At 43.4% G+C, this 23,825-nt stretch overlaps 1 protein-coding gene and 1 long non-coding RNA gene across 3 annotated transcripts in view; one reads left to right on the top strand and one right to left on the bottom strand.

Annotated features, from left to right (window-relative positions):
* Positions 1-3,741, bottom strand: part of NOTCH2 (notch receptor 2) — a 176,652-nt gene extending 172,911 nt beyond the window's left edge. Inside the window, exon 1 of one of the 2 annotated variants that reach the window (XM_055584588.1) lies at positions 3,219-3,741. In XM_055584588.1, the coding sequence (XP_055440563.1) occupies positions 3,219-3,291 (73 nt within the window). In that variant the 5' untranslated portion in view covers positions 3,292-3,741. The remainder of the gene's footprint in view (positions 1-3,218) is intronic. The other variant, XM_055584586.1, reaches the window with a different exon arrangement.
* A 14,304-nt stretch (positions 3,742-18,045) lies between these two features.
* LOC129654851 (uncharacterized) lies at positions 18,046-22,792 on the top strand. The gene is made up of 3 exons (XR_008715614.1): positions 18,046-18,141; positions 21,962-22,158; positions 22,670-22,792. It is a non-coding gene; the product is annotated as an uncharacterized LOC129654851 (long non-coding RNA).
* The last annotated feature ends 1,033 nt before the right edge of the window (positions 22,793-23,825 follow it).

Genomic DNA, 23,825 nt, shown 5'->3' with positions numbered 1-23,825 from the left:
TTATTTACTCTACAGCTTTTATGTCACCAATTTCAAAAATCTTTGGGAGTCAGAAGGGTTAAAAACTGGAATGGCTGATTAAGGATATGTTCATTCTGGAAATTATTAACATTAAAAAGGAAAGACCCCAGGTACACACCTGCTAGAGAATAATGAAATATGACTGGGCTCCAACCAAGTTACTGCATTAGAATTACCTGTAAACCTTGAAAAATACAGAATCTCAAAATATGGAATTTCAGACCTACTGTGCCAGAATCCTTGGGTGTTGAGGCCAAGAGGCAGCCCAGATGACATTGATGCAGCCAGGATGTGGAGCTCTGTTCTATCACAGTGGACCAGATAAGGAGAGAGACCACTAGGAATGGCATCAGAGAGTGGGAACTAGATCAATGCAAATTTTGTGGGCAAAATAGAATTTCTGTGGGTGTGATATTTTTTAAATGCATTGTAAGGCTGGTCTGAAGCATCCAAGCATATCCCACTGAATTCAAACATTTTCTAAAGGTCCTGAAGTCAGCGACTACAGTTCAGGTGAACCAAAAGCTACTGTTCTAGGCTATAAGCAGGTCACAGAAGAGGCAGCAGAGTGGGAATGGCACAGAGATACCAAGAATGTGGGTAGGTAGCTTTAAAAAATCAAAAACATCAGGAAAAAGAGAGACTAAAAAAAAAATCCCTCTCATCCTCCCTCCCCAAAAAGAAATAATAATAAAACAGAAAGAATAAGAAGAAACAAGTTCTAGGGTAAATTTTATCTTCATCTGAAAGAAAAAACAATTACTCTTTGTGATTTTTTTTAAAAGCAAGAGAAGAATTCAACTGAGAAATCATGTAGCAGGCAGCAAAACCAGGGAGTGACTTCCCATTGCAAAGCAAAAGAAAACAAGGAGCAAGGGGTGGTCCTGGATAGCTGTTTAGACAATCAGACAGATGGGTTGACAGCTCCCTGCTTCAGGAACTCAGTGATGTTTAAATTAACAACTGGCCACTAGCCAAATACAGGAACACTCAAAAGTTTAAAAGAGTGTGTTATAAATGATACCTTGGCAAAACACAATGATAATAAATTGAGAAGATTCAAGAAGCTTTCACTACTAGACTCTGAAAAGTTTCAAGATCTGTACCAAGAAAAGGGCTTTTTAATCTCTTCCATTCCCATGTAGTTTAGCTTCGAAGAACACCTGTCTAGAAATCAAAATATCTAAATCCTGTCTTTGAGCTAACACTAACACTCAGCTTGTCCATCTGAAACCTAGCTAGTAAGAGCAGTACCTCATCAGGGCAGAAGTATAGGTCCTAAAATGAGAAAAGCCCTGTGTATCAGTTATCCTATTCCTGACATGTCTTATCATTAAACACTTAATTTAGCAAATCACTTTGCAAACATATTATTTCCTCCAACTCTCTAAATAAGTGATTTCTGGTTCTCTTGCATAGATGAGATGACAGAACATGAAGATAATTTACTAAAACAAGCTAATGGTAGACCAAGGATTATAATGTTCAGACTAGCCCATTGTTTATACTCCTCTATCCTAAATTTACACTTTACTAAAGCTTTCACTCAAAGAAAAAGGAAAGGCAAAAATACTATCATATGTTTTGGTTCATTTTCACACAGCACCTTGGTCCACTTCTGAAATTCTTAGGGACCCGGAGGTGTATGGACTTTGAACTTTCCAAGAAAGGTTTGGTGTTGAACAACCCAGCACTGTGATAAATAACTTTGATGTCTTTTCAACATCTGTGATTGGCATGTCGACTGCCTGTTAACAATGTACAAAGAGCAAATCTTTCTAAAGCCCATTATCTTCATTACTTTCTCTTTGCAAAGAGTCATAGCTCAAGTACTAAGTTTTTTGGTAAAGGTAAAACTTTCTTCAGATTAAGCTAGGAAAAGAAGGGGCCACTTCCAGTTCAACAAACATGCACAAGCCACCATCCCACTGGAAGCAGAGAGTTCACAAAAAAAAAAAAAAAAAACCACCACAGTCCTGCCTGCAAAGGACTTTCTGAATACCTTTTGACTGCCACCAGTGTAATATACATTCTCGTAATTAATCCTATTAGTTGGGTAATTTCATTCCCATTTTATTGGTGAGTTCATACAACAGAGCTGGATTTGAACCTAGGATTAAAGCGCAGAGCTCCAAAGCCCAGGTTCTTTCCACGAAACAGTATGGAAAGAAATTTGGATTCTACGATTGTGGGTGGGATGGGTAAGATACGATTGGATTTCCTTTCCACGATCCAACCGTGTTCAGAAAGACTGTTGCAGATATCCAACCAAAAAGAAGCTCTGGAAGGCACCACTTTGAATTAACGTATCCACTCTTCTTCACCCGCCCCTGCCCCACCCCCAACCATGCCAAAAGAACAGCCTTAGCTGCTGCCAGGTTGGAGGAGTTGGTGATCGTCACACCACATTCCTGAGGCTGGACACAGACTCTGAAACTGCGCCCGAGCTCTGCGCCTCGGAAAGAATAACAGCAGTAGAGATTTTTAAATCATGTGGCTCAGCATGCAGCCACACCAGTTTTCCTACTGCTCCTGCCTCCACCTTTCAAAGACTCGAGCCAAACTTTACACATCGGATTCGTGGGGAACCGTGGAACTCAAGAGCGTCAGAACTCGGGCGCGCAGCAAAAGCCTGTCCCCATCCAAACCAAACCCACCCATTCACACCGTGGGCCTTCCTTCAGCATTGCTGAGTCTGGCTGTGAAGGTGCAAGCCGCTGGGCTGGGACGCCCTGCCCCCGCTCCCTCCACGCCAGAATCTGGCATTCCTGCGCACAGCCCATCTGCGGTCCGCGGCCGGCGATGGTTGTCTCAGGCAGCCCGCCCCCGGCTCTCCCCCGACCCCAGGAAACACGGAGCCAAATGGGCGAAATTTCCCCAATCCCCGAACTCAAGTGCTCCAAAAAAGGGAGCTGCTGAGGCTTGCTGCCCGGCCTCCCTCCGGCCGAGGAGGCGTGTGTGGGACCCAAAGGCGAGGGGAGCTGCAGGCGGCGAGGGGGAGGGGGCGCACCCAGGGAGCGGTCCGATGCTGTCCAAACTTTAGGAACTAAGTGGCCTCACTGCACGCCGACGGCCGAGCCCGGCCTTCTCGCCAAGTGGCGGACGGAAGGATGGGAATGGTCGCCCCAGGTGGCCAGCCGGGCCAGAGGGGCGTGAGCCGGGGCGCCGGGGACAGCACCCCTCGGTCGGATACTCACCACGCGCCGGGGCCGCGCGGCACAGCCACAGTGCCAGCAGCGCCCACAGCGGAGCGGGGCGCAGGGCGGGCATCTTCTCGTTCGCCTCCTCCTCCGCCGCCGCCGCCTGGGCAGATCCACATGGGGAGGGGGTCCCGACAGGGGAGCCCCCACTTTTTCCTCCCCTCCTCCTACTTCCGCGGCTCACGGCCTCGCGCGGCGCCCCGAAGCTCAGACTTCAGTGTCTCCACTGCCTGCACCCCAAGTCCGCCGTTCCTGGGCCGCCGCCACAGCCTCCGCCCGAAGTTTGGCTGAAACTTTCTCGGGTGTGCAGCGAAGCAGCCTCGTGTGTCCTTCCGCCTCGGCCGCCTCCTCCCACCTCAAACCCCGCCCCGCTGTCGCCGCGGCCAGGCCCCGCCGCCTTCGGCACCCAGGGGTTTCCCGCAGGAAGAAGCGCCGGCCCGGGCTGCGCGCGGAGGGATCTACTATGAGTCCTCAGACACCCCCGAGGCTTGCCAACCCGCGTCGAGTCCGGACGCGCCTTAACTCACTCGGCGCTGGAGCGTCTCTCAGGGCCGGGCCTTTGCCAGGGGTTGTGTTAGGACTCTGAACTTGAATCACTAGGGTAGTGAACTTTCCGGGAGAAACAGACATCATCCAGCGAGATGGGTATCGCCCATATACAACCACACATCCACACACTCCCCGGCTAGCTGGAGGAATGGGACAGAGAAGGACCAGGGCTGTCAAAGAAGGCTATGGGAGCCAAGGCGCCAAAGTCCATTTAAAATGAACAGAGCCATCGAATGGGCTGTGTTGCACCCTTCATTCATTCAGTCAGTCATTTAGCAAACATTTCTTAAGTACCTTACTTTGTGTAGCAGTATGCCGCAGTGTGCCTGGTACAATGGGCTGATACTAAAGACACATGATGCACAAGCTAGCTTTGAGGACCGAGACTTTGCTGCTTCTTTCATAGAGGAGCTGGGATGAAAGCAGAATCTTAAAAAGTTAGTTAGTAAAATTTGCATAGGACAAGGAGATCAGGTAAGGATATCCCACTGTAAGATGATAATATCTGAAACTTGGAAACAAACTAAATGCCCACCCATGAAGAAATGGATGAATAATGTATGGTATATTTTAAAAATGAAATGTAATACAATTGAAAAGACTATATTCATATATAGAGATAAATATGAGATTTATCTAGAGAGATAGAGATAAATCTTAAAGTGATAGTTTTAAAAAGCTAACTGAAGGAGATACAAAGAAAAACTATATTATTTATGGATGCATACCACACAGTATATAGTAAAAGAATATAACCAAAATAATGCTTACTTTCCTGACAGGAGAGTGGGGGATGTGATCAGGTATGGGTACAAGTGGGCTTGTTATTGTAAGAAAAGAACTGAAATAAACAAAAAGTTTGTGTGAGCATAGCATTCCATTCGAGAGCCATCATGAAAGCAAGTAAGAGAATCAGTAGATGAGTCTGGCATTATTAGCAATGACCAGAGTCAAGGAGGGAGAGGAGGTTGGGACCAGATTATGCAGGTCCTTGACTGACAAGCAGGGGATGGAGGGTATGGTTATCTCTCAGGTCATAGAAAACCACTGAAGGTTTTTGAACAGGAGTAAGACTTGAAGGAAAGAAAGGTTGCTTGATAATCCTGGGCAAAATTGACTGTCAGGAGCAAAAGGTGAATTGGAGTCCAAGGACTAGTCAGGAGCTTGTGAAATAGTCCAGGCATGGGGTGATGAAGGCCTGCAGTAAGGAGGTAAATGCCAGAATGGAAAGGAAAGGAAAAAAATGGGGGGGGGGGGTGGAGGGGAGGCAAACCTCTATTACTAATTGGATGTGGGAGTTTATATCCTGTTGGGAAGGGGAATCTTACCCACAGAGCCTCTCCCTGGCTCCTATAGGGAGCCAAACTTCTAAAAATGGTAAATATAAGGCCCTTACTTGACTGGGCTCCAAATCTTATCCTCCCAGCCCCACTGTGAACTTTACACATTAACAGTATTGAATGACTTGAGATTCCCCCAAACATAACTTCTTGTTTCAGTCTCTGTACCTTCTGTCCCCAGATTTGGAATGACTCTTGTAGCCCCTTTCCCTCTTCCTCATGGTGAACTTCTAATCATTCATCTTTCAGTCCTGAGAAGGATCTACAGACACTGTGATGAATTTGTACCCCGCAGACAGTCCCTCCACTGCACTGCTTCTTTATCTTCCACTGTTATCTATTTTTTCACACAAGATCGTTTGTGTTTCTATCTTCCCAACCAGATCAGAAGTTCTTATGGGCAAGGACCATGGCCTTATTCATTCCCAGTATCTATCACATGCAACCCCATGAACTGTATCCCACCAGGCTCCTCTGCCCATGAAATCCTCTAGGCAAGAATACTGGAGTGAGTAGCCATTCCCTTCTCCAGGAGGTCTTCCCAACCCAGGGATCAAACCCAGGTCTCCTGCACTGCAGGTATATTCTTTACTGTCTGAGCCATCAGGGAAGCCCCACATAAGAACTAGAATGTACAATAAAACAATGCCAAACAAGTGTAATAAAACAAGTATAATCACAGGTCTGTGAAGTTCCAAACTGGATTTTAATAAGCACTTTATAATAGAGAAGTGAGTGCTATTATTGAAAGTAGTCAGCTTGAGATGCTAGAAACTCTTTTCAAAAATAACATAATTAGTCAAAATAGTTTTGGAATTTCCCTTCTACAAATGTGTTCAGAAAGAGTCGATAACATTACTTTTTAGCTGTTGACCTGTGGGGTTACCAGCTTGATCATTTGTCTTACTCACTAAATACCATTCTTAATGACTTGGCTGTATACAAATTTTCAAAAGCACCTGCAAAGATTAGATTTGTCACTATTAAAATATGCCCAGAAGAATGTAAAAGTAATCACCCCCAAAGAGGAGCTCCAGAAATGACTGTGGCTATGACAACATTATTAAAATAAGTATGTGATTTCTCAAGGTGACTGTTTCAAGAAAAGCAATTATTTTGTTCACATATAAATTTTGTTGGATTTGTTATTGTGTTAAATTTATTGCATAGGACCCCATAAGGACAAAAGTAATACAGAATAAATGTTCTGAATGGAAGTAGAAGGCTATGACTGAAGAGGTATTTGAAAGAATGTGTTTTGAAAAAAGCTATGGATATAAATTGGTAAAAATGAAACAAAAAGGGAGCTGAAAAATCAAGGGAAGAAACTGGAATCAGCAAAGACTGGGAGATGACAGCAAGTAAGTTTAACCCATCAACTGACATTTTGGTGAATATTTACCATGGTCTAAATATTATATGAGGAGTTGAGGGATAAAGAAAGAGAGACAAGTATTAATAACTGACAATAGCCAATGTGACAAGTGGAATGTTGTGAGTTCACAGCTGAGGGACTATATGTCATGTCCCAGAACAGGGGTAGTCAGGGAAAGATTCCTGGCAGACCGCAATAGCTGGACTAAGAACTAGAGGACCAGAAGATGAATGAGGTAAAGAAGAGACAATTTCTCATGTTTGGAAGTCTAACCTATATCAAGCACAGGGAACAAGCATAGAGGCAGGTGGACAATAGAGATGAGACATTATTCCCTACAGCAGGAAGATAAGAACTTAGGGGCTCCAGATGTACAGAAAAGACCAGCATTGACTCCTAAGACCAGTAACTGCTTAGGTGAGAGAGGAAGGGTAGACCAAGGAGTCAGCAGTGACCTCAGTGTCTTGAAGTATACTGAGCTATTCCCAGATATAGGAATGACAGGAGAAGGAAAAGGAGGTTTGGTGGAGTAGATAAGTAGGCAAAAGAGCAATGTAGCTGAAGTGAGAAAAGTGTTCAACAGAGTAGCAGCCATGGCTGTTGACTGCTTTAAGGAGAGCTGGGAGGAGCCTGACTGATTACCAGAATAGAACTGCACTGAAATATGCTTTCTGCTACTGGTCTCTCCCCAAAGCTAAACCTAAATTCCACTGTGTGCATTTAGATGATCCGTATCAGAAGCCAGGGGTCTTGTGGTGGCGTCTCCAAACACCACCATCTTGAGGTGCATCTGAGGACATAAGATGCCAGGATCTACCTGGTGATGTCAACCTAAAATGTATTCAGCAGTTTAAATACTCAACTAGATTGGGGAATGGCCTTCCCCCAAGGACAGTGCTTCTAGTCAAAGCAAATTGCACTGTATAGGAGGAACTGGCAGGAAAATATTCAGGTGATCCTGTAACTAAACAGAGTTACTGCCATTTCTTTAATTTCTATAATTTGACTGATAGATAGGAAAATGAGATCCCACAAACTTTCATCTAGGGAAAAAACTCAGTCTCCAAGGCCAAACTAAAATCTACAGACCATCAGCAGTAGAAAAACGTGAATAAAAGCCACCACTAATTTTGGTTTTGCCAAAACTGAAAATATACATATATGTCTTTACTAATTATAACTCACACATAAAATTGCCTCCCAAGACAAATGCAGAATTAGGCACTTGTTCTCAATTTATTATCTCAGATCCAATAAGCTGAAAAAAGCCTCAATGGCCGAGATCCTGTGTTGTTTGTCTATTTTGCCCCAGTTCATAGTATAGTAGTTATTACACATAAGTGTTCAACAGTACCTGTCTTAAATAAATGTTTAATGAAAAGTATATGTGTATATATATATATGAATTGGGGAGAGGTACAATGCTGACAGAAAGCTTAGGTGTTTGGACAATCCAATGCTGAATTGGTTAAACACCATACACGTTGAAGAAGAGATTCTGTAGTACGTATCAAGCATAGGTTGATACATCAATCTACTTCATACCTTGATATATCAAGCTACTCTATACATCTCACCATACAACCCAGGAACCCAGGAATGTGTAATGAAATGTTTGTGGAAGCAGGGATTAAAAGGAAGATTTCTTTGGAAAATAATGCCTTGTATTCGTGCAGTGCTTTAGGCTTTCCAAAACACTTTTAAGTGTATTATCTCATTTGATCCTCAAAGCAGTCGTGGGAAATAGCCAAGCCAGTCATTATTATCCATTTTACAGATGAAGAAACTGAGATAGAGCATTTAAGTGTCTTGCCTGAGGTTATAGAAGTAATTGGTGACAGAGCTGAGACAAAAACCCGACTCTTTCTGATTTCTTATTGTCTCATTCCACTATCCCATCTGCAGCCCTGTGAAGCACATCCAAAATAATATTTAGGGTGGGGACCTCTGGGCAGAGGTCTGGACACAGCTTCTTATCACTTCCATTTTGGAACAGGACAAACCGACCTACTTATAACTAGGAAACCTAAGCAAGGGAATGTATTCTTTAAAGGCATTTTTTGAGAGCCTACCCTCTGCAAAACATGTCCTTGACTCCATGGCAGTGCAGACAGGAATCAACCCCCTGTCCCTGTTCTCCAGAGATCACAGCGCAGCGTGGGAGGCCAACATACAGACAACGTAACGACAGCAGTGATAGAGCGCTATGGGCTATGGGAAAGTCGAGAACACTGGGATGAATTCTGAGGCTGCTTTCAATTCGTCTTGTCTCTATCCAGCACTATGGAAATGACCTGAGGTGGCCTATACAACTGGACTGTAAATGGTATAAACAGAAGAGCCATTTCTTATCCATATTTATAATCCCACAGTAGTCAGTTCTACATCTTGCATGGAATAAGTGTCCAATAAAGACACATTCTGAGAGGTCCATGAGTTTGGCCAAACAAAGGATAAGTTACAGAAGGCGGGAGTTAATCTCAAGATTTAAACTAGCTCTGAGAATTAGGAGGCAGTCAGACCCTTCAACTGCACAAAGATCCAAATGGGTAATATAAGATATTGTAATGTGAGCTCCTTGACATATTTTTGCCCTTTTAGAAATGTGATTCTCTCAATTTAATTGATGTCAAGGAGAGGAAAATTTAAGATTATCCTTTTATAGTTAAATCTTCTACATATGTATGTGCTACATACCATATGAAAATATCACTTATGAAACTTAATTAGCAATCCAAAATTCCCTGCTATCCATGAGATAAGCAGGAAAGTTAGTATGAGAATGCTCACTTTAGAGCATTCCTGACTTAAAATTTTCCTTTAAGTATCAATATTTTATGCTTCAGTTTCAAAGGAGTATATACTTTTTATATATAATGATGTAAAAGAGAATTAAACTGTGTGTATCAGCATGTGACCCTAGTTCAAGAACAGCATAAGTCCACAAATGTGTAATTATCAAACCACAATATTATTGGATGAGTTGCAGTGTTTCAGTCACTAAAATGGTTATGCAACTCCGGATATTTGTGAAATGTTAAGGTGTTTGTTCTCATAAACTATGCAGTTGTTTCCACCCAGTATTCTTATTTTCTTCCCTCACAATTAGCCAAGAAATTCTTGAGCAGTGAGGTCCAGGCATACAGAAAGTTTCCACCTTGAAGTCTGGAAAAATGTTTTAAACTATCTGAATGCAGCTCATATCCAAGTCCACTAATGTGGAATTCAAAGTAGTTAATAACTAAGTATGAGGACGGGAGCATGGAGAGTAAGGAAAGTAAGCATAAAAAAAGTTCCTTCTAGAGTAATTCATCAGGAGATAATTAATGGGTGGCAGCAGGTATTTACAATGGAAGTGTACATGGCCTTAACGATGGGGTTTGCTCTGAAAACATTCTAATTAAAAAGGGAAAGAGTAATTTTATAGGAAAGTACAAATCAGTGGTGTGTATGTGTGCTAATGAGTGCAGAGACAGAGGTGGTAATTGCTGGGCTTAGAGTAGGTATCTGTTGCTGAAGATAATGACCTTGTAAATATATACTAATAGAGTTTCCAACAAAGCTGAAAGTACATCATTATTATTTGCCAGTGTGGGGTGGACTGTGAACTTGGAATTCAGTAGGTGGATCTGCTAGATACAAACTTGTTGTTGTTTTTAATTATTCTGATTTCTGTTAAGAACAGTGTAATACGAATACTCTGTTCTCTTGCTCAGACCACAGGCCTAATTGTTTTTCTTTCAAACCACTGACTCTATCCCTTGTATCACACTTACTCAAAGTTTAAGCAAGAAAAGAACAGATGCTAGCGAGACAGAGAATGTTTTCCACATTAGGATCTATATCTGAGTCCAGGAAAGTATACCTCATTGCTGAGAAAAGCTCTGTGGACAGTTTACAACATCCGTTGGTTTCTTTTGCAAGATATAGTTAGCTCAAAAAAGCCTTCTTTATTTGAACTCCTATGGTCTGGAATATTTGCCTATCTACTGATGACTATAATTTTAGAGTATTTACTCAAGACAATGGTTGGGGGATTAGACATATTGGTAAGTAAGTGAAGGAGTAGATCGGATGAACACAAACCGACTTCTGCAAGCTCCAAGTGCTGGAATTAGTAGGCAGATTTCAAGTTTTGAAAAGGCCAACTTGCAACATGCAAGATTTAGTAGAGTTCCTTGGTCGTCCACGACTTGGGGTTTTGAGAAGAAAAGGGAAGTAAGAAGAGTTGAAGAGAAGAAACACAGAACGGAAGAGTGGGAGAGGAAGGTGAAAGAGTGCCCTGGAGTAATATGCACCTGCGTAGAAGTGGGGAAGTAGCACGAACACTAGAAAAAGAAGAACCAGTGTGGAGTTCCTCCTTACACTGCCCCCTCTTCCCTCCTAAAGGGCAGGGGTGAAGCCACAGCATCATTCTAGAGGTAAAAGAGAACCTCCCTCAGGACACCTCCCAGAAGTCCCTCCCAATAACTCAGAGTGCCCCTACTCTAAATCAGTTTCCTCCATCATAAATATTTATAGGTAATAATAACAACAATCATTAGTAATGATAACAGCAGTTCACATTTATGGAGCACTTCCTGAGTGTCCGGCCCTACATCCAGCAATTTACCTGCTTGATTGTTTATAATGCTCCAGCCAGCTTATGAGTAGTCATTATTACTCCTACTTCACAGACAAAGTGGAGTCTGAGAATTTGCCCGGGATCACACCTGCCAAGCAATGGCACAGCCCATGTAGCTGACCACCTCCAGTGGCACACGGTTGACTTCTGCATGATATATATTCCTGCCCACAAGTCTCTGCCTGAGAGATCCAATCCCATCTATTGTTCAGACCACCCACTTAAGAAGTGAATAAGTTATCCTCATCTCATTTATTTTAAGCCTGGTCTCCCAAGCTTCTTGTGAGACAGAGCTTAATCGTATACCTCCCTTGTGCTCCCCTATAGCATGATGCCCAATATCTTGCTTGTTAGCCTCAAACCCTAGGGCACCTCAAGGACTTTATTTCCCTGCTTCTGCCTCCCACATAAGAGAAGGTCAGACAATTATGTAGGCTGGTTCCACACGGCAACTTTTTATTCTGAAATACTGCCTTCTATGTGTACCTAATAAGAGACAAAGCCAGGAGAGAAAGAACCAATTCTATTTATTGCTATATCTTTTTAAAAGTATAAACTATATGAAAGTAAAAGTCACTCAGTCACATCTGACTCCTTGCCACCCCGTGGACTATATAGTCCATGGAATTCTCCAGGCCAGAATACTGGAACAGGTAGCCTTTCCCTTCTCCAGAGGATCTTCCCAACCCAGGGATCGAACCCAGGTCTCACGCATTGCAGGCTGATTCTTTACCAGCTGAGCCACAAGAGAAGCCCAAGGATACTGGAGTGGGTAACCTATCCCTTCTCCAGGGTATCTTGCCAACCCAGGAATTGAACCAGGGTCTCCTGCATTGCAGGCAGATTCTTTACCAACTGAGCTATCAGGGAAGCCCAAAACTATATATATATATCTAAAAATTAAGGGAAAATCACCTGTAATACCACCACTGATAGCATTTTGGTATATTTATTCAGTTGTTCCTTCATATGACATTTCAAATAGTTATAATCAATCCTGCATTCTTGGCTACTTCAGTTCAGTTCAGTCACTCAGTCATGTCCAACTCTTTGCGACCTCATGAATCACACACGCCAGGCCTCCCTGTCCATCACCAACTCCCAGAGTTCACTCAAACTCATGTCCTTCGAGTTGGTGATGCCATCCAGCCATCTCATTCTCTGTCGTCCCCTTCTCCTCCTGCCCCCAATCCCTCCCAGCATCAGGGTCTTTTCCAATGAGTCAACTCTCTGCATGAGGTGGCCAAAGTATTGGAGTTTCAGCTTTAGCATCAGTCCTTCCAAAGAACACCCAGGACTGATCTCCTTTAGGATGGACTGGTTGGATCTCCTTGCAGTCCAAGGGACTCTCAAGAGTCTTCTCCAACACCACAGTTCAAAAGCATCAATTCTTCGGCGCTCATCTTTCTTCACAGTCCAACTCTCACATCCATACATGACCACTAGAAAAACCATAGCCTTGACTAGACAGACCTTTGTTGGCAAAGTAATATCTTTGCTTTTTAATATGCTATCTAGGTTGGTCATAACTTTCCTTCCAAGGAGTAAGTGTCTTTTAATTTCATGGCTGCAATCACCATCTGCAGTGATTTTGGAGCCCAAATAAATAAAGCCTGTCACTGTTTACACTGTTTCCCCATCTATTTCCCATGAAGTGATGGGACCAGATGCCATGATCTTCGTTTTCTGAATGTTGAGCTTTAAGCCAATTTTTTCCCTCTCCTCTTTCACTTTCATCAAGAGGCTTTTGAGTTCCTCTTTACTTTCTGCCATAAGGGTGGTGTCATCTGCATATCTGAGGTTATTGATATTTCTCCCGGCAATCTTGATTCCAGCTTGTGCTTCTTCCAGCCCAGCATTTCTCATGATGTACTCTGCATATAAGTTAAATAAAGCAGGGTGACAATATACAGCCTTGACGTACTCCTTTTCCTATTTGGAACCAGTCTGTTGTTCCATGTCCAGTTCTAACTGTTGCTTCCTGACCTGCATACAGGTTTCTCAAGAGGCAGGTCAGGTGGTCTGGTATTCCCATGTCTTGAAGAATTTTCCACAGTTTATTGTGATCCACACAGTCAAAGGCTTTGGCATAGTCAATAAAGCAGAAATAGATGTTTTTCTGGATCTCTCTTGCTTTTTTCATGATCCAGTGGATGTTGGCAATTTGATCTCTGGTTCCTCTACCTTTTCTAAAACCAGCTTGAACATCTGGAAGTTCATGGTTCATGTATTGCTGAAGCCTGGCTTGGAGAATTTTGAGCATTACTTTACTAGCATGTGAGATGAGTGCAATTGTGCGGTAGTTAGAGCATTCTTTGGCATTGCCTTTCTTTGGGATTGGAATGAAAACTGACCTTTTCCAGTCCTGTGGCCACTGCTGAGTTTTCCAAATGTGCTGGCATATTGAGTGCAATACTTTCACAGCATCATCTTTCAGAATTTGAAATAGCTCAACTGGAATTCCATCACCTCCACTAGCTTTGTTCGTAGTGATGCTTTCTAAGGCCCACTTGACTTCACATTCCAGGATGTCTGGCTCTAGGTGAGTGATCACACCGTTGTGATTATCTGGGTCCTGAAGCTCTTTTTTGGACAATTCTTCTGTGTATTCTTGCCACCTCTTCTTAATATCTTCTGCTTCTGTTAGGTCCATACCATTTCTGTCCTTTATCGAGCCCATCTTTGCATGAAATGTTCCCTTGGTATCTCTAATTTTCTCGGCTACTTCACATACCATAAATCTTTTCCTATGTTGCTACATAGTTGTCATACGTCAAGTAACATTGTTATTGTCTGCACAATACTACAGCATTGATGACATATGGAGCTAGAATGCTTTCTATGTTAGTATTGGGACCTGCACCCAGAGTTGTCCACCCTATTGCAGAAACAGCCTCTGCAAACAACCCACCCATACTGCTTCCATTGCCAAAGCCAGTGGGGTGAATGGGTGGGCCCTTCAGCAGCTGAAATGAATCAGCCCCTAAGAATCCCTTACTGCTGCTCTCTAACCTCAGTCCATCTGCCTCTGCACCCCTTACCACACCTCTGTGGTTTTACAAGCCTTTACCACTCTCCTCTAGCTTCTTTCTGTTCCCTGTTTCCTTCCCAGCTAAAGGCCTTACTTCCCATTTCACTAAAGACATCTAGCTCCCCTGTAATTTTTTCTATACTGGCAGGCCATCTGCCAGTATAGAAAAATTCCCCAACCTCTCTTCCTTCAACTCTACAACTTATCTCCTATGCTCCTACCTTTGCTTCCTTTTCTTGTATCTCAGAGAAAAGTCATTCCTTCATTCCAGTGCTAATCCTTCTACAGTGGCCACTGATTTCATCTTCCTCTGCCTTTTCCAAGACCATGTTGCTGTTTATTATCCATCTGTCCTGCTGTCACTCACATCCATCACTCCCTTCCTCCTGGCTTAATCCCTTTAGCCAACAATCTTCCAGCCTTAACTCATGCTTGCACAAGTGTGCAAGGTGAGAAATGGGTCTCTTTCCTTTCACCCCCCAATTTCTTCAAGGAGTAGTTTGCCCTTTTCATTCGTTCTTCTTTAACCCACTATAGCTTCCACTTCCTACATTTACTGAGCATTTACTATGTCAAAACAATGTGGAACTAGAGATGAACAAAGCAGTCCCTACTCCTGAGGGTCTTCCATCTATTGGGGAAGACAGATGGTAAAGCATACAACACAGTGCAATCAGACAAGACAGCTCAGTTATTGGAAGGGTGGCATTCCTAGTAAGAAATCCTTAAAGAAGAGATGGAGAAAGATTTGTTTAGGCCACTGGTTCTCAAGCTTTAGTGTATTCAGAATCACCCAGAGGGCATGTGAAAACAAATTTCTGGACTCCAGTGTTTTGTTTTGGGGGGGCAATTTACATATCTAGTAAGTTCCCAGGTGATACTGATGTTGCTGGTCTGAAGACCATACGTTGTGAAGCATTGGCTGAGTAACCTGACTTCTGCATGAATTTTTCTAGTGAAATTACTTGTAGATATCACCAGAAACCTATTGTCAAATCCAGAGAACTCCTTTTCAATCTCATTCTCCTTGACCACTTTGCATTCTACACAATTGATTTCTTAATGGGTCTCCCAGTTTCCTATCTCGCCTTCTTGCAGTCCATTCACTGCACTGATGCCCACAGGACTATCCAAAATACAAGTATAATCCAAACTCTACAGGCTGCCACAGAAAACCCTGGCATTCCAGCCATACTTACCTCTTCTGCTGCTGCCTGATATGGTACAGCCCACATTCCAGGTACATCAACCTACCAGCCAGTTCCCAGAGGTGCTGTGGCCCACATGCCCCTCACCTCTATGCCTGCCCTTTCCTGTGCTTGACATGCCCTTTCTCCCTCCTCTTTTCCAACCAGGCTTCCCCTTGACCTGTGGACTGGCTCCAATGTCATCTCCTCTGTGCAGCCTTCCTCAGCTTTGTTGTATCTTTCCCTGAGTCCCTCTACAGTTGATTTCTGCACATTACACATGTGTGTGTGTGTGTGTGTGTGCAAAGTTGCTTCAGTCATGTCTGACTCTTTGTGACCCCTTGGACTATAGCCCACCAGACTCCTCTGTCCTTGGGATTCTCCAGGCAAGAATATTGGAGTGGGTTGCCATGCCCTCCTCCAGAGGATCTTTCCAACCCAGCGATTGAACCCTCTTCTCTCACATCTCCTGCATTGGCAGGTAGGTTCTTTACCACTAGCGCCACCTGGGAAGCCCATATTACACATACTGCTTATCAATTAGTTGAATGTATGATTACTATTAATATATTGGGACCTACTTAAGCACACAGTCTGGGTCTGTTTTATTATTTTGTTATTTTCATAGAAGATACTCAGTGTAGGTGTGTGGTGTTGTGTGAATGAATGTTGAGTACATAGTACTTGAATAAATAGTGATGCGGGTAGACACTCACTGCCTACCCAGTGGAGCCCAGTAGTAGGCAGGCAAACAGGAGGAGGAGGAGAGAAACTGTGTTAATGAGCAAGAGTCCAAGGTGCCACCTCACAGCCACCTGACTCTGTGACTGGGAGGTTGAACCGCAGGCTTTTATCTCCCGTGACTCTCTCTTTCTTTGATGACACACTGGTTTGTCAGTTCCATGAACCAGGCAGTTATGCAGCTGCCTCTTTCTTTCAGTCAAATACTCTCCAGGGAACTTATCCAGACTAAGGAACAACATCTGTGGAGACTGAGCAGGAAACAGTTTGGCTGTTTGGCGTGGTGTGATCACACCACGAGCAGTCAGCCATTTGCCTTTCATTCCGGTCCCACTGCTGACAGAATGCTAAAGAGTCACCGCCTTTGGAGAGCACAGCTCTCCTCGGTGCTTCCCATTATCCCTCTCTCTTTCTCTCTCTCTCTCTCTGTCTCTCCTCCTCCTTACCTCCCTTACTCCTGTAAATTCTGGTTACGAGGTGACCAGATCCTGCAGAAATAAAACAGGCCTGGTTTTCCATGGGACCAGGCTGCATTCTCCTCATTCTCTAATGATGCCATAAGGTTAAGAAACCATTGAGCAGCTAATGAGCTCAGAACACCCATGCTTTTTGTCACCTAGCCTTTCCCCATCTCCACACAGATCTTCCTATGAGAGCAGCCATTTACTTAGTGACTCCTATATGTAGGAGGAGGTGTTTTACATACATGATCTTATTAGATCCTCACAACTTTCCCGCAAGGCAGATATCGTTATCTCCATTTAACAAATAAAGACACCAAGGCAAAGGAGTTAAAGAACTTCTTACACAACAAGCTAATATATGGTATGGGTAAGATTGTAATAATTGTTACCATTGTAATAATTACAGTTGCAAGAATTCTAACACCTGTGTGTTTTCCATTACTGTATTCATATTATCTTGGAGAACCAAAAATAACAGAAAGTTACAGAGTTAGCCAGTGTCACGTGCTAAGTCACTTCAGTCGTGTCCAACTCTTTGCAGCCCCATGGACTGTAGCCTGCCAGGCTCCTCTGTCCATGGGATCCCCCAGGCAAGAATACTGGAGTGGGTTGCCATTTCCTTCTCCATAGCCAGTGTCACAGCGGGGATTAAATTCAAGGTGTCCTAAATTCTAGATCAGTCTACAAATATCCACTATATTGAAAGACCTGTTTGGGTATATATGATGTTCCAAGAATTTACAAAACTTAAAAAATATATTTAGGCTACAGTGTAAAAATGACCCAGAATGGGAGAAACTGTTTTTGATTACTCACCAGTGACCCTTGCCTCTCTTCTCCTGTGGCCAATAGCTCCAATCAGTTGGTGCTCCCAAGAAGAGATGATTCCCTATCCCTTAAAGTGGATACCTTTATCTGTGGCTCAGACTTGTGCATGCATGCTCAGTCACTCAGGATTTTCTAGGCAAGAATACTGGAGTGGGTTGCCATTTTCTCCTCCAGGGAATCTTCCTGACTCAGGGATCAAGCCCAAGTCTCCTGAAACTCCTGCATTGGCAGGTGGACTCTTTACCACCTGGGCCACCTGGGAAGCCCATGGCTCAGGCCACCCCCAGCCCAGCTCAAAGCAGTGTGTTAAAAATCTTCCCCGCTCCTCTTTTCCATCCTCTGAAGTACAAAATCTGACCAGAAAGAAGAAATAAACCAGTGACTACATGCATAAGTAGTTTGACAAAATATAAATGACTTTTTATTTCTACAACAATGCCAAATGCAGTAAAACAATGATGTTTCTTCTTTTCAAGTCAACTTGACACTTAAAGAGTATGTTTTCCTGAATATTTCCCTGTTCAACTGGTGTTCTTGGCAATGTGAACAAACAGAGCTGATGATAACATCCATCAAAGCACACTGAGTGGGTGATAAAGTCAACAAGAAGTTGAAGACAAGATTTACCCCCGATAAGTTGCCAGGAGTTGGCTATGGATTCTCAGTGGACACTGTGGCTCATTCATCTTTACCCTTCAGCCTTCCACCACCACCGTCATCCCAGCTTCAGCACTGAGGGCAAAAGCAGGAAAGAAGGAAAACAAGAATGCTAAGGAGTCAAGTACATGGGCTGAATACATAACAGAGATGATCTGACTAGGATAAAAGGCCAAGACTCAGTGGTAAATTCTTAATGAATGCCATGGAGAACAAAGAGGGGCACTTTAAAAGTCAAAACAAACAACCAAATAAAGGTCTAGAAGAGCAAGCAGACACCATTGACCACTAGGCTTTCTTTAGGAAACGTTCTGTTTTCTTGTCCCAGCCTCCTCAAGCCCAGCCCAGGAGGGTCCAGAGTCTACCCTTTGTTCAAAGACTTGAAATTGCTTGCCTTGGGTTATTCCCACTCCTGTATTTCCCTTGCCTCTCTTTTTCAAAAGTAGGTTAAGGATGTTCAGGTTTCCCTCAAGCATCTTAATGAGTTAGTCATGATTACAATTGCATCTTTTAAATTGCCCAACAGGTTGAAAGACTGCCATGAAAGGAGCTTCTACAAACACAAGCTGGGCTGTGTTTTTCATTTTATTATGTTGCAAAATGTGAATGAGTTACCTCCAAGTGTTTAATTAGCATGAAAGCTACTGAAGCAGAGAGGAGAGAGGTGGGCTACTGTCTCAACAGAAAATGTCGCTATTGTTCTCACAGGGAACATGCCCATTGGGACTAAAATAAAGAGAGGTTTTTTGCTAACAAATGTGAAAGTGTTTCACACAGCTCACGGCACATAATAGTAAATGCTCCAAGTGTGTTTGGTAGACTGAAATCTTCTCCCTAATCTACTTCTCAGTCAAGTAACCACCCATGGCTACCTCCATTTCCTTACCATCCACTCTCTTGTTCTCTAGGCATTTGAATTTAAGCCTTAACACCTTTCACAGTGTTCCTCTACCCTTTTTCTCTTTGTTGCCCTCCTAAGGATCCTTTTTGGATATTTTTAATTGCTCCCCCATAACATCTTAATACCACAGATATATTGTTATATCAGTTTAAGTTCTGTATTTATATCTATGTGCCTGTATGCTCAGTCGCTCAGTTGTGTCTGACTCTTTAGGACTCCATGGACTGTAGCCCGCCAGGCTCCACCGTCCATAGAATTTTCCAGGCAAGAATATTGGAGTGGGTTGTCATTTCCTTCCACCTGGGAACCCCAGTATTTATATCTGCACTATACATCTGAGATGGTTGAATGGCATCACGGACTCAATGGACATGAGTCTGAGTAAGCTCCAGGAGTTGGCAATGGACAGGGAAGCCTGGCATGTTGCAGTCCATGGGGTAGCAGAGTCGGACACAAGTGAGAGACTGAACTGAATTGATACATCAAGAACCTGGAGTAGGGAATGACAACCCACTCCAGTAATCTTGTCTGGAGATTTCCATGGACAGAAGAGCCTGGTGGGCTACAGTTGATGGGGTTGCAAAGAGCTGGACATGACTTAACAACTGACACACACATACACACACACATACTTCAAGAAATTAAATTGCAGGACTTCCCTGGCGATCCAGTTGTTGAGTCTCTATACTTCCACTGCAGAGGGCACAGGATCAATCCCTGGTCAGGCAACTAAGATCCCGCATGCCGTACCGAGCAGCCAAAAAAAAAAAAAAGAAAAAAGAGCTGTTTTTCATCCCCAAGAAATATTCATAGTACTGTTGAGATGGTGATAGCAGCCATGAAATTAAAAGATGCTTACTCCTTGGAAGGAAAGTTATGACCAACCTAGACAGCATATTAAAAAGCAGAGACATTACTTTGCCAACAAAAGTCTGTCTAGTCAAGGCTATGGTTTTTCCAGTGGTCATGTATGGATGTGAGAGTTGGACTATAAAGAAAGCTGAGCACCGAAGATTTGATGCTTTTGAACTGTGGTGTTGGAGAATACTCTTGAGAGTTCCTTGGGCTGCAAGGAGATCCAACCAGCCCATCCTAAAGGAGATCAGTCCTGGGTGTCATTGGAAGGACTAATGTTGAAGCTGAAACTCCAATACTTTGGCCACCTATGTGAAGAGTTGACTCATTGGAAAAGACCCCAATGCTGGGAAAGATTGAAGGCAGGAGGAGAAGGGGACGACAGAGGATAAGATGGTTGGATGGCATCACCGGCTCAATGGACATGGTTTGGGTGGACTCCAGGAGTTGGTGATGGACAGGGAGGCCTGGTGTGCTGCGATTCATGGGGTCGCAAAGAGTCAGATATGACTGAGTGCCTGAACTGAACTGTTGAGAATACATGGCCTACCAGGCTAGAGCAGACTGATCTAGGCCATAACAGAAACAGATCATAGAACTATTATGAATGCTGGATGAAATCAATTTGGGGAAAAATCCAAGCAAGTGGCAGGCATAAGAATTTGTCTAAATCAGTTTTGAAATTGGTCAAGATAGACAGCTGGCCATAAAGGTTAGCCAAGCAGGATATATGTTGAAGAAAGTAGCTTTGAGGGAAGACAGAAAAGCAAGGTTCAAGGCAGGCAGAGGCATGGAGAATACTGGTTCATTGGCTCATATGATGCCTCACATAGAAAAATTCCAATATCCAGAAAAGCTCCATGGAAGAGAAATTGCTCCCAGCTCTGAAGCCAGATTGGACATTTGTCTTTCATCTTAAAAAGCCCTGGACTATCGGGCTCATTGTGCCCCCACTGATGAAAATCTCTGGTTATTATAGGGAAACACATCAAGCTGACCCCTACACTCTCTAAGAACCAACTTCTTCCAGTACTTTGAGCCTTCTGTATCAGATGGAAGAAACAAGCCTTTTAACCTGACTTGGAGCTTTGCTGTGGTATTCATGTCCTCAGGCATTCGAACAGGTTGATCAGATAAAAAGTCTGGTTTACTATTCCTCAAGTCATTTACCTTCTGGAGAACCTTCCTCTCCTGACCTAAAAACAGAAGTGGACCCAGATCCCTGACTGAGCACTCCAAAACTTGGGCTTCCTAAAGCCATTAGGATCTCTTACAGGTCAAGTACAACAGCCATTCTCATTGATCTTTCAGGTCAGTATCTCCGTGCCATTTGGTACCGCTGTTCACACTCTCCTCCTTAATTAAAGGTCAGTCACTCCAACTAAGGTCTTCATCACTCTCTACTTCTGTGGTCCTCTGAACACTTGTCTTCACATTCTCCTTCTTTCTCCTTATCCTTCTCAAGGGCATCCTTTATCTTTGGTTCCTTCCCATTGCCCTTGATGCTCATCCCCTCCAAGCTGATCTGTTCCTATGTTCAATTTAATTTGATAAACATCACTGAGCACTCGCTATATGCCCAGGACAGGTAAAAACAGGATATGGTCCTTTCACACTCTTATGGGGAAACAGATATGTATAAAACCAAGAATAACACAATGTGAGATATATAACATACAAAATATCCTAGCATCCCAATGAGGAAGTGATGAATTGTGTCTTAAAGAGACCGTAAAAGACATTCCAGAGGGAAAAGTTTTGATTTGTGCCTTGAAGAATGAATCAAGATTCATAAAATAGAAAAGTTGGAGAGAGAGCATTATAGAGAGATGAGGATGGAAAAACACACAGCATGATCAAGAAGGGTTAGAAAGCCCATGTGACCATGTGAGGGGGAAGTACAATAGTTGTGAAAGTCGGCAGGGCTGGGGGAGGAGTGATAGGAGATGACTCTGGAGAGTTCGGGACACACTTCAGTCATCACTGAAATTTACATTTGTAGGTGACATAGAAGTGGACGGTCACATTGCCCAGCACATTTTAAAAATTAATTTAGCTCAATTTTACTATATGTCATGCACTGTGCTAGGTGCTGGTGATACAACGATATATAAGCTGCTCCTCGTAGAAATATACACATGTTTTTTGTTGTTATTTTAGTCATGTTCAACTCTTTTTGACTCAACAGACTGTAGCCTTCCAGACTCTTCTGTCCATGGGATCGTCTAGGCAAGAAAACTGGAGTGCATTGCCGTTTCTTTCTCCAGGGGATCTTCTGGACCCATGGACTGAACCTGTGTCTCCTGCATTTGCAAGCATATTCTTTACCACTGAGCCATCAGGGAAGCCCACACCTGCCTAAAGAATTAATATATGCAATGCAAGGTAATCCATGCAGTGATGGTAGCATGTACATGACACAAAATAGAGAGGGATTGGCTCTGAATGGAAAGATTAGCAAAGAAAAAGTGATATATGAGCTGAGCTTTAAGAGATCAACTGGACAGATCAACTATGGTAGATAGAATGATGGCTCCCAGAAGATATATGTGTCTTAATCCTATGAAGATAAATATAGCAATGGGGACTTTGAAGATGTGATTAATTTGGGGAAGATAGAAAAATTATAGATCATCTAGCTGGGCCCATTGTAATCACAAGGATCCTTCTATAAAAGGGAGACAGGAGTGCCAGAGCCAGGGGAGGAGACAAGACAATGGAAGCAGAGGTTGGAATGATGTGGCCATTAGCCAAAAGAGCATGTTGTTGCTGCGCTCTGCCAGGATCCTCTGTCCATGGGATTCTCCAGGCAAGGATACTGGCGTGGGTTGCCATGCCCTCCTCCAGGGGATCTTCCCAACCCAGGGATTGAATTCCATTTCTTATGCATTGGCAGGTGGGTTCTTTACCACTAGAGCCACCTGGGAAGCCCTGGGCAGTTTCCAGAAGCTGGAAAAGACAAAGAATAGATGATCTCTTATGACCTCCAGAAGGAATGCAGCTCTGCTGACACCTTGGTTTTAGCCCCATAAGATTCACTTCAGACTTCCGATTTGCCAAAACACAAGGTAATAAATTTGTGTCATGCTTAAGTCATTGAGTTTGTGGTAATTTATCACAGGAGCAAGAGAACACCGATACAGATGGAGCAGTAGGCAGGCTGTTGGGGTGGAGAGCCTTCCAGACAAAAAGGAAGAGCATCACCAAAGACAGAGGCATGGACTAGCATGGCACACCCTGGGGCGGGGCTTACGAGGAGCTTAGTGTTGCTGAGCTTTAAGGATTACCAGGTAGGGAGCAGAAGAAAAGGCTGGGTGTGAGGCAAGTGCCAGAAGATAGAAGGCCTTGTAGGGGGCTGTCCTGCCAAGGAGCTTAGGTAGAGTTTAAGCTTAGAAGGAAAATAAGGGGAATTTAATGCTTTTAAGCAAAAAAAATGAAAAAAACAGATTTTTAATTTGAAAGGAAGTTTGAATGAGGAAGAGCCTGGGGCAGGGAGGCTATTTAGGAAGCTATTGCAAAAGCCCTGGGGTGCGATGCCCTCAACTACAGCAGGGTGACTAACAGCAGAAGTAAGAGTAAAGAGATATTTAGGACTCAGAGAGTAACAGAATATTGGGAGCAAAAACAAAATAAAAGTCAAGGTTTGGACCTTAGGAGACGGCCATGCTCCCTGCTGAGATGGGAACAAACTGGAGGTTACGCCTAATAATTCTTAGGTTGATATTCTCTTTATTGCTGTGTTAAGTCCCATTAACCTATATGTGGACTGTCTTTAAATTCTCCTGCTACCTTTTCCTCAACCTGTTCTCTATGTTGTAGTTAGAACAGCTAATTCCTTATCTTACAGATTCTTATTTAGTCCCTGTGTGTGTGTGTTGAGTTGCTAGGTCATCTCCGACCGTTTGTGACCGCACGGACTGTAGCCCACCAGGCTCCTCTGTCCATGGAATTCTCCAGGCAAGAATAAGCTGGAGTGGGTTGCCATTCCCTTCTCCAGGGGATCTTCCCGACCCAGGGATCAACCCGGATCTGCATTGCAGGCAGATTCTTTA

This window comes from Bubalus kerabau, chromosome 6, assembly GCF_029407905.1.
Source record: "Bubalus kerabau isolate K-KA32 ecotype Philippines breed swamp buffalo chromosome 6, PCC_UOA_SB_1v2, whole genome shotgun sequence".
NCBI classification, from domain to species: domain Eukaryota; kingdom Metazoa; phylum Chordata; class Mammalia; order Artiodactyla; family Bovidae; genus Bubalus; species Bubalus kerabau.
Note: the sequence above shows the minus strand (reverse complement) of the source record. Positions and strands in the feature narration are given on the sequence as shown.